We start from the raw sequence: 16,152 nt of genomic DNA, 5'->3' as shown, positions 1-16,152 counted from the left end.
AATGGTAATGGTTAAGATATACCTTAAACAACGCAAACATATGCATGTTTTACAAATGAAGGTACAGGACTGAAAGTTGAAAGACTTTCAAGGACACACACTTGTCTTTGGTATTTTCAAACATCTCGTATCCCTTTTTTTTTTAAGGTTGAGCCAGCAGTGAAACAAATGTATATATCATAAAAGCTTCACACACTTTTTTGCAGTTTAATCTCCAAACATTGTATTTTAATGACACAGTATCTTACAACCAAATATAACCTTTAGTTAAAATATCTGTATTTTAAATGGATTTAGCAGCAAAACTTGAAGCTTTTTAGCAATAAAGTGACAAACTTTGTTCATATAGCGTGTAACACATATCTCAATTTATACAGCTTTTTAATCATATTCTCGCAGAATCTTGTAAGATAAAGAATTTAAGAGTCTGCTCCAACTCTGTGCATTTTTTGACACTGATTAGTTAAAATTAATGAATTCCATAGAAACAGTGTTTCCAGCAGGAAACAGAGAAGTCTGGAATTACTTCCAGTGTTTGTTAAAACCTATTGCAGTGAGCAACCTGCAAAGATGTGCACAGGCAGCTAAATTAAAAAAGGGAATACAAACCTCAGTATTTACATCTGTTATCAAAAATAACTTGTTTTTAGAACGTACAGGTAACTTCCTAGAAAATCACTTTCTGAAAAGCACAAGCAAATGAAAACAGGTTTACAATAACATATTTTCTATTATTCAGTTTTTCACACTCATTCTATTTTATTAACTCAGTACCTATCAGGTTGTTTTTAAAATTCCCATAAAGATTATGAAAAACATTAGTTAACTGACTGTAATATTGCTTTAAAATTGTGTTACTACTGTTTAAAAAAAAAGAAGGAAGAATTTGTTTTTATTTTATATATTGTCTGAGCTCATCTTTGTATTTTTTTCATGCAGCAACTGTGCAGATCCAAAATATTCTTGAGCAATCTTGCATAATTTATAAGTTGTTCCTCCATCTGAAGCTGGGAGACGCCTCATGTACTGTCACAAAAAAAGACCAAATTAGTCACAAATTCTTATATGCTATATATAAACATTAGACTATCTCAAACTTAACCTGTACATGCATATGTATGTCTATATGTGTAATTTTTTATTAAAAACTATTGGAATACTTTCCTTCAGGACAGTGTTGAGTTTTAATGGAAGGTGGTAAACATTAACTGTTTCACTATGTAACCCAGTAACATAAAGAATAATTAAGAAAAGAGGATTTAATAGTCCTACAATTATTTAAAGTTCAGAATATTAAAATTTTTAGATACTAAGAAATTTGAGGTGGCAGAGCACTTGTTGCATTTTCTGAAACTTAGACACTTTAGAGGAAAAAAGGTCTGCACTGCTAAATTTAGAACAAATTATTTTTATCTCTTCATAAGTTGTGTTTTAAAAATGTGAAACAGTGACCAAGATATTTATATCCAAACATGGGAGAAAGCTTACATGCACATATTGTGCCATGCTCCTGTAAACAAGACATTATTTTTCAGTTTTAAGTGAAAAAAGCAAATCTGTAAAGGTAGTATCACTCTTAATAGAAGTTATAAAAGTTACGTACCAACATAAACTGCAATCCCTAGAATGAAGCAGTGAATTAATGATTGCAGCAGACAGCATACAGCCACAATTTGCACTGAGTAACTCTTGTGTAAGTTTGTAACATGCCCGCCACATTCATTACTGATACTGACAACATGTTTCTTTGGAAAAACATTTTGTGAAAATTAAGCAGTGTTATGACTGCAACTCAAGTCTTCTGTAATGAGAAAAAAACCTGAAATACTGCAACAGACTAGATGCAAAGGGTATAGTATCAAAACAAAACAAACAAGTACTATGAATATGCAGCTTTGCAGCATTTGCAGCTACATGCTCAGAACCAACAGAATCCATTTTCCTTAACGGGTGTCCTTAAATTGATCTGAAAAACTGACAAAGGTCACATGGTGTTGTGTTTATCACAGATCTGGGTCTAAGCTTGTATTTAGAAGTTTAGCAACTGTTTCCACACTGCAGAGGTCACCACAGAAAAAAACCTAAGTGTTCTTATGAGATTGCTTTTCTCCTCCTCTGTGAGCACCAGCTAAAGATAAAAACCAAACCAAAAAACTTTAAAGGGCACTTCCTGTGCTTCATGGAAAGCAGGAGCACACAGCTGAATCGAGGACCTCCAACGAGTAGAAAAGTCACAATTCTGATTAGTATCTCCTCTAGTTATTTAAACTTTCTAATAGTTTCAAGCAGTTGCTACTTTGTGAACATTTAACTGCCTGAAGCTCTGTATCTGCTGTCTTCTTCAAAATTCAAAGCTGATTTCTGAGGAAAACTGAGCTACTTTTGTCCAGAAGGATGAAAAAGGTGTTTTCGGGAGAAACCCCAACAAACCACCACCACCACCAAAAAACCACACCTGACTTAAGAGATTAAAGTCATTACTGTTGCTTGAGCCACTTTTGCAGTGAAAGGAAGAGTTAAATAGTCAACAGCACCTAATGCCCCAGAGGAATCTGATGAAGCCAAACTGGAGAAATGTGTAGGCCAATAATATATGTTAATAACCAAGACCTGAGATCACATTTAAAAGCTGGTGCAGTAAGTATCGTGCTGGTAAGCATCCATGGCATTCTGCACAAAATATGCTTAAACACATAATTTTCTGAATGTCGGTAATGACTGTATTAATGTGACTCTAGTCCATTTTCTTTGAATAAAAATCAGGTCATTATTATTACTACAAAATGTGTCTCAATTGTTCAAACAATTATTACCTAGTAGCTGATTTATCATTAAAAGAAACAGAAGATCTACACTGGAAAAAATACACTGATTTCATGTTGTTGTTCAGGTTGGTAAATGCTGAAAATTTGAAACAGTTGTAAATATGCATGTAATTATTTACTTATAAGTACACAGTCCTGGGTGCAGTCATGAAATGTACAGAAAGAAACATTTTCCTTAGCTTCTGGCTAAATAGTGTTTCCACATGTGCATGCCATTACAGAAATAGAATAATCCACCTTGTTCACTAGAACTAAAGCCAGAATGTAAAAACAGTAAGCCAAATACAGTTGCTCTAATTAAGTACTATACTAATCAGAAATTGTAAAAATTTACACTACATGACTTTAACCATATCTAGAACACAGATATACAAAAATATACGTTTAGGAAAGGCAGAAATGTAAAATGTAATCCCATAAAATGCTATGTACATGCATATTTAGGTATGAATGTCAAAAAAATACACAAAGGTATAAACACTAGCATTAGGAATGTATTCCATGGTATGTTTTAAATAAAAATTTAAAGGTATATGCATTGCAGTAATCTGTGCTCTAAGCATGTCACAAATACTTTATTAAATATTTTCTAAAAGTTTGGAAATACTGTATAAGCATAGGCTTTTTGTATATAATTCTACTTCAGATTGTCTGAAGGACAGCTACTGCAACTAACTGCCTTCCACCACCACCCCGGAAATAATGCACAAAAACATAATGAGAAACAGTACATAGATATCAAAATGAAAATGACCCTCCTTCCACCCTCCATCCACAACTTACACACTTTTCCTTCTTTTTCCAACTTTTTCAAGTGGACTAGGAGGTTGTGTTCTGCTGCTAGAAGTAAATTTTCAGGGATCTCCTAATGGGAACACAAATATGCATTCTGTATTTGTTTCAGTATCTCCCAATTATTTTTCAGCGTACAGAATTCATGGTTTATTAACATAGATTTTCCTCTTCTGAACTGCTGTGTTGAACACTCAGTTGATTATATGACAGGAAATTGAAATAAGATCAGTTTTATACCAGTTAAACTAGTAGCCTAAATAACACATTTTTGCTTACTTATTTATTTTTTGAATTAACCATTTATATTATACAAACTTCAGCCAACACTCGGAAGACTCTTCTAAGCTTTGTCTGCACTGGGTTGTCAGTGTAGTTGAGCTTTTTTAAAGACAAATTTAAAGATGCATTTTTCCACAGAGACCTATCACTTCTCTTCCATGACAGTATTTTTATGGGTTTAAATATCCTTTAGCAATTAGTATCTGTAAATGAGTAAACAACTTATAAATACAATAGCTTCAGGAGGACAAAACATCTTACAATTTTCCAATGCTTATTAGGTAAAACTAGTAACATATCTCAAAATCCCCCTTCTCCAGCTCTATCATCCTAAAAGTAAAGGCTTCTTTTTGAAAATTAAAAAGTTCTCCAAATAACAAGAGAGTCTGTCAGGAAAATTCACTAGAAAACTAGCTCAATAAATCGTGAATCTTTAGAAAGCCTTGAAAAATTACACCTCCCCCCCCCGCCCCCCCCAATATGAAAGCTTTAAGAATACTGAAAAAAATCCTACCATATAGTGACAGGACAAGTGATTTGTGATTTACAGAAACGTGTGAATGGCTGTATACTTGAACACTAGTTGTTCAGTCAGGAAAACTGCAGGAGCTAAACAGCCACAGGTAACAGTACATCAGCATTGCAAAACAGTCAATGTGATGTAGTCATTCTTTTGGAAACTGAGGATCAGCAGAACTATGAAAAATGAGTTTGCGAAGCTGTTAGAGACCTGTTCATAAACCACTGCCATTGGCAACCGTGACATCTTCCTCCAAAGCAAACGCTATACCTCTTTTATCGCTACTTGCTAGGAGAGGTAACCCCCAATACCACACGGACAAATTAATGAGGTTACATGAGGAATGAAGAAGTACTCCTAGGCCAGCCTACTGACCATGCAAGCTACCCAACTTCTGAGCGCGATATCCATCTCTGTGGAACTGCAGTTCACCTGGCACCCTCCTCCAGACCGACAATCAGGGACCAGATGTTTTAACAGACCTTTCAGGAGACTCCAAATACTTTGACAAATCAACATTAAAATTAACAGTAACCTCAGACTTTTCACTTAGAACCACGTGCTACAACTTCATTTATCTTGGTCCTATTAAACTGTGCTTAGGACCCATCTAGATAAAGAAATAAGAAGTTTGTAAGAATCACCTGGGTCCCACTCAAAGTGCTTAAACAATGCAATTTAAACACACAGTCATATATGAATTCTGAACAAGCAGAAATACTTTTTTTTCTTCCCCCCTCTTTTCAAAAGTGACCCATGGTCTTCACTCAAATACTTAACAATTACATACAATTTTAAGAACATAATCTCAATTTTCTTTAGTTTGATCTAAAAGCTTTTAATCAACAATTACCTTATATACTATCTTGACAAGCTCCGAGGATGTGTATGATTTTCCAGCATTCTTCTCTAAAACATCCAGAATCTGCTGTTCACGTGCAACTCGGTGAGAAATGTAGCTTTGGATTCTAGCATTTGCATCACGTACTACTGGGCCATGACCTAAATGAAAACACATATACCAGAGCACTGTTTCTTAAATTTGGAATGAAGTATGCTATTGAACAATTGAATCATTCTTATATAAACTCTGGTAGACTTACAAGTCATAAGAAGAGAGCAGCACCTGTACATACCACCTTGTCAACAGTACCCTTGATGTTAAATTGCAAGATGCTCTTTGCATGGGTTTTTTGCCTTGTTTTGGTTTTTTTTTTTTTTTGCATACAAATAAGCCAAAATTAAGTTTGCATGTCTGCATCACAGTCTGCAATTGAAAAGCATTAAGGTGGAAAAGAAGAATTAGGATCCAAAAAGTCTGAAAGGGGAAACGGAAAGCAAGGGAAGATTACTTCAGGCTATTTAAACCCCCCCCAAAAAAACCCAAAAAAGAGAAAGGAGTTCACTGCTGAACAGATTTTAAAGACGAGATTCATATTATTATATTGCCTCTGTCTGCCTGTCTCACTCTTCCCAAAGGATATCAATACTGATGATTTAAACTGACACTGGTTTTTAACAGTAGTGGCTGAGGCAAAAAGACTCATGTACTACTGTCCTGTTGTGGGGCTATCTAGCAAAAAACGAGTTAAGAGAAGTAACATCTTTAATAATGGTAGATAAGTTTTCCAGGACAGATTTTCAGAACAGACTCACACGCTGTATTTTATTCCCTTAAAAACATACTTTCATAAGTATGACCAAAAAAATTAATGGAAGGCAGATCAGTGAGCCAACCAGATCACGTCAGAGCAGGAATAAGCAACGCACAAGGAAAGTTATATGTGGATTTTATGACTGGCTTGTTAACAAACAAAGCACACATTTTTTCCTGGACTTACTGTGGCAGATCAGAAATGTTCAACTTATGAAAGGTCTTTGAATCAAATTAGAAAAAGGCTTCATTCGTAAAGCACTAACCTTTGTGGAAAAATCAAATACTACTTCATGATACACAAAAATGACAGATGAAATGAAAATATTTTTCAGACGTGAGAGTTACATGCACAGAAATTAAACTTAGTATTTTACCTGTAGAGAAATTTACTTGCATGAATATTTGTCACATGCTTTGTATCACAAGGCTTCCTATTTCTTTGCCTGTATACCTCATCTGAAGTAGCAGCAGCAACTTCCAGCCCTGTCACTCTAAACTCCACATAATTTATAAAATGAGTAGAACAGAAACCACTGTAAAAAACAATAGCTTGCTTTTACAAATTATTGGGTGTCATCCAAATGAGACAGTTTCTTTTGAGGTTCTCCGACTATTTTTAAAAAAATCATTGTATTTTTTTTTTACTTTTGGGTTAACTGACTAAATGGGTTCTTCGTTTTAAGGTTTTTTAAATTAAGAGTTTATTTTGCCTGAGGACAAGCTGCTTATAGAAAAAGCAACTAATTTTTCATGTTCTGAGTATCTGTGCCATAGTGTCAAAGGAATCTATCCTTCAACAAGTCAAGATATTTATGCATATCTCATCTTATACAGTCACTTCAGCAGATCTGAAATTACTAAATAGACGTTGAAGCTTACCTTGTGTAAAGACAGATTTATAAATAAGAGATGTAAAATGTAAACTATACTGTCATATGCACATATATTTAATGATTTCAAACATATTTAATCTGCAGCTATTGTTCCTTACAAAATAAATTACAAATATAACAACCTCTCTAGTAAATATATTACCGTCTATAAAACAGAAGTTTACATTTAGAAAAAAACACACTATGATACACAGGGTGGCAGAGAGTATAATGCTAACTGTCCATTTTCTTGCATTCTCTGATGACACAAGTCACATTAAAGTATTCAAAAATTAGGCCTGCACATGGAATCTCAAGGCAGTCTTAAAACTAGTCCCTACTCTGAAGAGTGATTTACTTGACTTAGACTACAAGACCAATGTCAGTATCTAGAATGAAACCCACGATTTGCAAGTTAAAGACATTTCATATGCATTACATCATCTGATCCATAGCCACTGTGTATCCATATATATATATCAAAAAGATGTCAGAAAGCTTGGAACTAAACCCAGATGTGGATCGTTCTGATCCGTAATTTTTCAGGGACAGCAACAGAGTTAACTTCACCAATAAATAAATTAGTATCTGCATAAATGTAAAGAGTTTCTGAGCATGTAAAATAGCTGTCTCAAAATATGACCTTCTTTCCAATAATTCAGACTTCGTATCAGACTGATTCATATTATCTCAGACCTCTGTATAGCCCAGACGATCAGGAACAGTAAGTTTTTATTCTCATAAAGCCCTGTGAGGTAACATAGATTCTCTTATTTTACAGTAAACTAAAGAAAAAAGGATAAAATCGAAGAAAATCATTGGCTTTTGAAATGTTGCACAGATTCCTAAGTCCAGTACCATTTTTTTTCTGTATTATCAAGGAACATCGTTTATTATTACAGGATGGGGAGCCCTCTGCTGACTAAAACACCCTTTTCTGGTCCCAAGGATTCTGGTCAACTATCAACTGTACACAGCCTGTCACAAGTATTCTGCCTGAAGTAATTTCCACACTAAATTCAAAAAGAAACATGGAAGGGGAAGGACTGGCAACATTTAGCTACTCACACCTAGCCAGCAGTCAGCTTGTTACAAAACTTCATGCTCCCCTACATGTAATTCTGAGACTGCAATGTGAGTGCTGAAGTATGGATGGGGAACAGAAACAGTTGAAGAACTATGAAAGCATAAAACTGCAATAAAGTCAAAGTACTGAGCTTATATAGAATGTACTGGGGTAAAGCAAACTACCTTCTGCTGTAATTACCATTTTACTGTAGTACATACCAGTAGTATAAACAAATGTTCTGATTGGCAATGGTTCTCTTTTACACAATTGCACATATGTTTTGTGATGCATGGATAAAAAAAATAAGGTTAGCTCCAAACCGTCTCAATACTTAGCTACTTATCACTGAAAATGCATAATATTCAGCTGGCTTCCCAATTGCAAGAACAGCATGAACATACCTACAACAGTGAGGCAAACAGTTACAGAAAAATGGCACAAATATTCAGCCTTGGTGAATGTGTAATCTAGATAAATACTGGTTAAGGAGAGAGTGAGAAACAACAGATAAAACTGATAAACCTAGTAGAATTTGGCATACGGTGGGCTTTGGAAGGCAGAAATTCAATTAGAGGAACAGATTGCGTTTTGTAGGTATTTAAGAAAGGAAGTGGAACATTCGATTGACCAATAGATTGAGATTTTGGAGGCTAAAACAGTCCTAGTTTTACCGGTAGTTAAGACAGTAACAGTGAGCAAGTCGCTATTTCTGTCTATGTCAGTCTCCACGATCATGGAATATCTGTAAACTTTTTTTTCTTAAATGGCATTTTTATGCTTAGATCTTAAAGCACTTAAAGAACACCTACTTCAAAAGAAGCATATTTTAAAAATGAGCACAAGAGAGATTTGCTTATGTAGGCTAAACATAGATGGTTACTTGAGGAAGACAGAACTCAATGTAGGCACAGTCACTCAGAATGACGAGTTGAAAAAGATGAAACAGAAAAAGTCAGAAAAAATCCTGAGATGTAGCTCTGAAAAGCAAATGAGGATCTTAAACCTTAGTTACATAACGAATTCTTAAAATCCAGTCTTGTCAAACAGACGTGTGGTTTATATGAAAAGTAAATGCATTCTCAAGGTTTGTGGGAGATAGAGGAAAACAATTAAAGCAGTGTCATGGACTGAATGAAATCAGCAACTTATTTTTAGAATATGATGTTTGGCCTCTTGGCTTTTGTTCAAATTTAAGCTAATTCATTAACTAAGACAACCATTTGATAGTTCTTCAATTTTCCAAGATGAATTTGTGATTATTTTGTGCTGCAAAGGATAGATGTCTCTCAAAAAACCTTACTAGGTTACTCACATTGGCAGTGTATGTGGGTATGCAAAGGACCAGAAGAAGAATGATCATTTTTTCTTCCAGGGTAACACTAAGGTGCATGGATAGAGTAATATAAGAAAAATAAATTTACTGTATGATTCCAACAGTGAAAGATTCTGGCCTCTGTAGGCTTTGGGCACAGAAGCACAAAATTCACCCTCAAATGGAGAATCTCAGGAAGGAAAGATACCTATCACTGAAAAATTTTCAAGTCTTGCAAACCACCATGCCATAAAATCATCTTAGCTTACCTCTGGACATATATTAAGTAATGAAATTGAACTGTTACATTAGTAATGGTGTTTGATTGTAGTAAGAGTTCTCAAATTCTTAGAGGAGATATTTGAAAATTATATAGTAAACCACAGCATAGAACACAAAAACCACAAACTAGAACCACTTACCTGGATATATTAAATCTAGTTTCATTTCTAACAACCTTTTCAAAGTTTTCATGTAATCATACAGGTCTTCAATTACTGTTGTTCCTTCCCCTAAAATACAGTCACCAGAAAATATAGCATTTTCTTCTTCTAGATGTAAAGTCATATGATCATCAGTGTGTCCAGGTGTATATAAGACTCTGTTTAAACAACAACAAAAAAGCATAAGTTTTTCATACAGTATATATGCTTCATTTTCAGAAGCTAGAAACAAATAATGATCAAGTCATATACTTAGTAGTGTAGTAGCCCAGAACAAGAACCAGAAAAAAAAATAGACTAACAAAGGCTGAAACGTCAACATAAACGGGCTATCACTTTGTCTCATCCCACTCAATTTTCTCACACCACCTAGAAAACACAGATCATATCTAACATGCTTTTACTTACATGACACATCATAAAAAAAGTGCATTAAGAGCATGTAGTATTAATGTTATAGAGGGCTTTACTCTGAAGCCTTAAAAAAGAAAAAAATACGTTATTTCTAGATTGAAATGTGTGAAGTTCTTGACCTACACCTTGCACTTAGAAAAAGAGGGTAAGGATGATGTTGCCAATTTTTTTAGAAATGAACTATAAATAGTTTAATATTTAATATAAATCAATATTTATTATTTATTTTTAAATTTATTAATTTAATTTAAATTAAATATATTAATATAAATATTTAATATTAAAAAATAGAAATAAACTAGGACCTAACCCAGATAAAGTTCTGTCTCCCAAAAGTTATTTTTCCCTGAAAGCCCCATGAGAAATACATGTCAAATACAACACGGAATCATGGTCTTCTAGCTGTTATATGTGCAGGTCATTAAACATCTGAATGGTAAGGATGCAGGACCCCACAACTTGAATGCATACTACATTTGAACGCAGCAAAAGGTGAACAGACAGTTGATATGTATAAAGTAACCTGAGCTGCTAAGGAGAGGCAGAAGGCCTCATGCTGAGGTTGATTCAAACTGAAATCAATGCAACTCAGACCAGCATTACCACTGAAGTTCATCACAATTCCTTGTTAATGGCAGATGCATCAAAGCAGAGATGGGGAACTGACAGAGCTGGGTACCAAGCATGGGGTACAGGCCAGCGCTAAACAGCACCCAGCCATGCCAGTGCAGGGCTGGGAGGCCAGAAGCATGGCACCATCTGATGCGATGACTTCCAGCTCTCACTGAATACCCAGTTCAGCAGAAAGCAGATGAGCCAGTGCCCTGTGGAGGCAACAAAAATCAAGCTGATAGGTTGTATCTTGCCTTTGTAGGAAGTGCTGTCTTCCAGTTCCTGATGAAACTTTACCAGGAAGCTTAACCACTAACATGGGAAAACAAATGAAAAAGAACCTAACGCTGCTTGGCACACCTTGAAAACACGAAGGTTGCTAACTAGAATTTAACATGCAGATACTGCTACTTTGGAACCAGTGTGGATATAAGAGTATCCTTAAAGTGCTTACTGAATTAACCAGGCGACAATACCTGCTTTTAACCAAACATAAAGTTTGGCTCTATTACCTCAAACTTCAAAATGTGCCACCTCTGTCTTACTTAGACTCAAACTCAACAAGTTGTTTTCCATCTCTAAATTGATTTTGTCCAAACATGGATCACTTACGGTAGTGACAGGTCGTCAACATTCAATATAACACTCTCCATGTATTCTTTCATTTTAATACTAACAAAATAAAATGCCTTTGGTCAAATATATCCTTTATGTTTACATTTTTAATTCCAATCAGCCAACTAGCATATTCTACAGGTGAGATATAATTCACATGTAAACTGAGGAAAACAAGAAAAAATTTTCCTTAAAAGAGTAACACCTTGTTAATGAAAGAAGTCCAGAAACAGAATGGTCAGATCTTTTTATTGTGTGAGGCAGAGTGGCTTTCTGTTTCAGACTCATTCAAGCTAACAAGACAGGCAATATGCTCGCTGGGAAGAAGCCCTCCCAAACTGGCACCCTACAAGAACCTGACAGGTTAAAGGTCTAAAATTTAACGTTTTAATTAGTGTCTCCTTGGGAAATACTTTTAAAGTAAGCTTGTTAAACATTCCATCCAGACTACCATAAACTTCCCCCAGAACTATCAGTTTTACTAATAACTACTTATCTAAGAGCGATGAGAAATAAGTAAAATCCTATTTGATTTTCCTGGAGGAAATATTTTTCAAGGGAAATGTTCCTTAATTTCTCTGCTGAGGCCAAAAACAAAAGGCTAATTCCCAATAATCCTCATTCATAAAAACAATTTATTTGTATAAACATTGCTGGATCGTGACAGGAAGTCTCCATGCGTAAGCGCTGAAAAGATTACATGTATGGATTGCCAACCATTAGAAGATATGATACATAGCTGTTTCAGGATTAGGAAGAAAAAAGTGATCCAGCAAACTTGCAAAAATTGGTGTTTACCTGAGCGTGGCTCCCTCTGTCTGTATAACATCTCCCTCTTTAAGGTAAAAATATTTATGTCCCCCTTCTATTTTTTCTTCACGGTGAGGGACACGAGGAAGCTTACAGATGCGATATTCAGAGTCTACTTAAAGAAAGCAAAGAAAACAATGTTTTGCATTTGTCACTAAACGAAGCTAATTCCACAGAAAGGTTGTTTTTTGAATAAGTACTATTAATTATTACACGTTATGAATACAAAACTATAAACAAGAAATTCTGCACGGTAACTTTATGTTTATAATGTGACCTTATTCCAGACCACAAACACTGAATAGTGAAAGCCACTGAATCTGAATACTGTACTCTGTAGCAGCAGCAATGTTGAAGATGAAAAAGCACATGTGAAAATAATAAAGAAATATCAATATTTATTCTATTTTACAAACGTTCCTTCTTAACTCATCAAGAGCCCAAACCCCCAAGGTTCTACAACACTGATTTCTGTGCTCCTGTTCTGCATTATGAGTCACAGAAGCACCACTTAACATTTGCCTAACACTGGATGGAGGCTTTTTGGCCTGAAACTTCCCTCGGCATCTGTCATTCTGAACTGTGAATGGCTTAGCTAGAACAGCTATGGATACCGACACAGAAAGGTATCTGCATCCCTTGTTAGCCTTTACAACCATGCTTATGGGTTGACAAGACCAAAATCCTCACAAACACACCAATGTCATTTTCAGTAGTGCCCAGGCTTCTTTGCAGATAAGCACCTGGCAACTTTACAGAATATGATAAAAGCCTGTTACAAAGCTTGTCACAATGTCCAACAATGTTAAGAACCACATTATCCACACTGCTTATTCTCTGCCCAGAAACTACAGCAGAAGCGTCTCTTAATGTTTATCAACATGAAATACCTATTTTTTTGTGCAGAATTTACCTGCAGACTGCCCCACCTGCTTTCCCCTTTAACCCCAGGCCTAGGAATTTGTCAGCAATTACTAATGGTCTGCTGTAAGGGCTCTCAAAGATATGCATCTTTCTTTTTCAGAGATTATTTGTTGTTTTTACACAAACAAAAATAATGATTAACGTGTCACTACTGTCAATGTAGAAAGGAACGAGTATCAATTTTTTCTCACATCTCTTAATATCATGTAAACTGCTGATGGTAATCTAGGTTCTTATTGTTTACACATAAAACCTACAATAAAGGTAGGCACAGGTGTTTAAGAAAAAGTGTGGTACTACAACTACAATATTCAGATTATTCATTGCTCTCATTCTACACACAACAACAGTATCATGAAATTACATGTAGTTTATATGGAGATTCCAGAAGAATAATCCTGCTGATCTACACAGAAGCACTCAGTAAAAGTTTTTTCTTGCCACATTACTAACATTTTCAAATTTGAAATTCTGGCCTACCATTAGGGATGTTTTTGCAGATGTCAGGTATTCCACCAGTATGATCACGATGCCAATGTGTCACTAAAATTTCTTCAATTGAGATGTTAAATTCTGACAGTGCCTGCTTTAAACAGCCAATATACTCAGGAATAGCTGGCTCCCCAGTGTCAATAAGGACTCTTCTACACGTGGACATTAAAAAAAGAGTGAGACACAGACAGACAGACAGGGAAAACCCCCAGTGAAACAGTGCCAGACGTTTAAGTGTTCATGTGACGGTTACTTAATGTCAAAAAAGAACCCAACATTGCATGGAAATGTGGCAATAAGGGACGCGTCCGTACTCCAGACGCCACCCCTCCCCTCCGTGACCCTGTACCTCCATGACACAACAGTTTACAAAGACGATAAATAACACAGCTGGCCCGCACGCCCGCCGCTCCCGCCCGGCCGCAGGAGCTGCCCGCCAGGAGGCCCAGGCGCGGCGCCCCCCCTCCCCCCGGGCACCCCCGCAGCCGCCCGCCCGAGGCGCCACACCCCACCTGCCCCAGCCGCCCCTGGGCACCAGTCCCCAAAACTTAGCGCTGTATATTTCCCCCCCCCCCCCTCTTTTTTCACCCTAATCAACGGATTTCGAACCCCTTCCCCCGCCCCCGAGCAGGGTGGTTACCTGGGCCCGACGCCCACCAGGTAGGTGTTGGTGCCCTGCAGGGTCATGGGCCCCGGGTTGCAGCCCAGCACTCGCACCACCCGCGACGACAGCCGCTCGATGCGCGGCAGCAGCGACGCCATCTCTGCAGCGGCACCCCGCGAGGCCCCGCTCCCGGCCCCGCACCACCGCCCCGCCGAGCAGCGCGGGCGGGAAGGCGGAAGCCGCCGCTCCCCCCGCTCCGCCTCCCGGCGCCGGGCGCGGGCCCTTCCGCCCGGCTGTGAGGCCTGGCGGCTACAGGCGGTGACTGACGGGCCGCTGCCGCTGCGGCGGGTTTTCGCTTAAAACTCGGCCTCTGGGAGCAAACGCTGTGGTGATTCAGTAGAATAAAGGCGATGTGCGCCTTTGACGTCTCGGTGCCTCGCTGCCGCTCAGTGGGAGGCAGGTCCGGGTTCTGCTGGCCTCTTCCTAAAGCTGGGAGGAATTTGTTGTAGCGACAGCTGCATCCTCTGTATGTTCTGAGAACATGTCACTTACTAAAGCGTATGTGGGAGCTACATATGCCCCTGTACGGCATATAGGAGCTCTCGAGGATTCAGCATTTTGAAGAAAATGGGGGAGCTACTGGCAAGTGGCCAGTGAAGGCTCACTGAAGCGATGAAGGAACTAGACCATCTCTTGAGGGAAGGCTGAGAGAGCTGGGACTGGCCGGCCTGCAGAAGGCTCTGAGGGGCTCAGTGACGTACACAAATACCTGAAGGGAGGGTGCGCAGAGTCAGTGGGCACAAACTGGAACACAAGAGGTGCCTTCGGAACATCAGGAAACACTCTTTCAACATGAGGGTGACCAGGGTAATATTTCTGTGGGCAACTTTACCAATATTAGAATTTCAAATATTATCTGTTTGTTCCATATATATATATTACCTGTAACAAAGATATATGAATTTATAAGGTGATCGTAGCAATACAAAGCACAAAAAAGTGTTTGGTGGTAGCATATGTTTTGCTTAAAATGATTTTTCATTATATGAAAATACAGTTGCAACCCTTACATGTGATCTGGGACCATTTCTGGGATTTGCATGGGCAAACCAAACAGATTCCCACTGTCTTCTGAAGGGGCAGAAATCCCCAAATATGATCTTGACAGGCAAACTTCCAAAAGAGTTGTTAGACACAAACAAGTCGGACTACAGCGTGGAACTGAAAACCAAAACTTTGTGGCTTCAACAGAACTTTGTAACTTCATGAAACTTTGAAGTTTAAATTTTTTTGGTTTGCTTAAATGCTAATGTGGGCAAGTAATACATGCAATACATGCCAGGAGATGAGCTATTAAAAGGCTTCAACATACTAACAAAGGTCTGCATCTTGCGTGGCATGACAAACTGATGTTCCCCGTTTTAATACTCGTTTCTTTTCTCCTTTCCCCATCACTGGTTCTCAGCCTGTCGCAGATTCATCTGATGCATTTGGCTTCCTAGGCAGCATGGCAGAGGATGGCATGAGGCAGGGGAGGCAGCTCTGAGGTAGGCCCTACTACCTGCCTAGCCATGCTGCACTTGCTATGTCAGCTCACAACTCCAGATTTTCAGCTGGCCTCCAAGATCAGAGAACAAATGGTGCCTTTCAGCTGCCTGAGCGGACAGCAGCACTGCATCTTCACTGTCCAGGGTCCAACACCATGCTTGCCTCTAGGCTGTTTCATCAGTGCTAGTTTAGCTACTAACAAGCTAAATTTAAAGTGCTAGCTAACCCTTCAGCTACACAAACAATATGCATTACCTTGCAGTCACTCGTTCAGCTGAACTATTTGCTTTGTGATGCATGAGGGGCTTGCTGCAGTACATTGTGCAGGCCTGTATTATGCAGCAATTAAAAAGATTTACTC

General features: G+C 37.8%; 1 protein-coding gene across 3 annotated transcripts; it reads right to left on the bottom strand.

Moving 5' to 3' along the window:
• Positions 1–187: 187 nt before the first annotated feature.
• On the bottom strand, positions 188–14,489 carry LACTB2 (lactamase beta 2). Of its 3 annotated transcripts, none has more exons than XM_037380247.1 (7): positions 14,280–14,489; positions 13,628–13,791; positions 12,212–12,335; positions 9,752–9,930; positions 5,273–5,421; positions 3,613–3,690; positions 188–1,026 (listed from the first exon to the last, which is right to left on the bottom strand). In XM_037380247.1, the coding sequence occupies exons 1-7, from the start codon at positions 14,399–14,401 to the stop codon at positions 898–900; spliced, it is 945 nt and encodes a 314-aa protein (XP_037236144.1). In that variant the 5' UTR covers positions 14,402–14,489; the 3' UTR covers positions 188–897. The 3 variants fall into 3 exon arrangements, with proteins under 3 accessions (XP_037236144.1, XP_037236142.1, XP_037236143.1); XM_037380245.1 differs by having other exon boundaries at positions 3,609–3,690; positions 12,212–12,338; positions 14,280–14,487; XM_037380246.1 differs by having other exon boundaries at positions 3,609–3,690; positions 14,280–14,487.
• Between the last annotated feature and the right edge of the window lie 1,663 nt (positions 14,490–16,152).

Source organism: Falco rusticolus, chromosome 3 (assembly GCF_015220075.1).
Source record: "Falco rusticolus isolate bFalRus1 chromosome 3, bFalRus1.pri, whole genome shotgun sequence".
Taxonomy (NCBI): domain Eukaryota; kingdom Metazoa; phylum Chordata; class Aves; order Falconiformes; family Falconidae; genus Falco; species Falco rusticolus.
The sequence above is the reverse complement of the archived record's forward strand: the minus strand, read 5'-3'. Positions and strand labels throughout refer to the sequence as shown.

Bases quoted from the DNA above. Each gene is read 5' to 3' on its own strand.
- LACTB2 (XM_037380247.1), bottom strand. From the start codon at position 14,401: ATGGCGTCGCTGCTGCCGCGCATCGAGCGGCTGTCGTCGCGGGTGGTG. The intron at 13,792-14,279 runs GTAACCACCCTG...GTCCACGTGTAG, and splicing joins CTGGTGGGCGTCGGGCCCAG to AAGAGTCCTTATTGACACTG. The intron at 5,422-9,751 runs GTAAGTGGTTCT...GTTTTCATTTAG, and splicing joins ACTAGATTTAATATATCCAG to GTCATGGCCCAGTAGTACGT.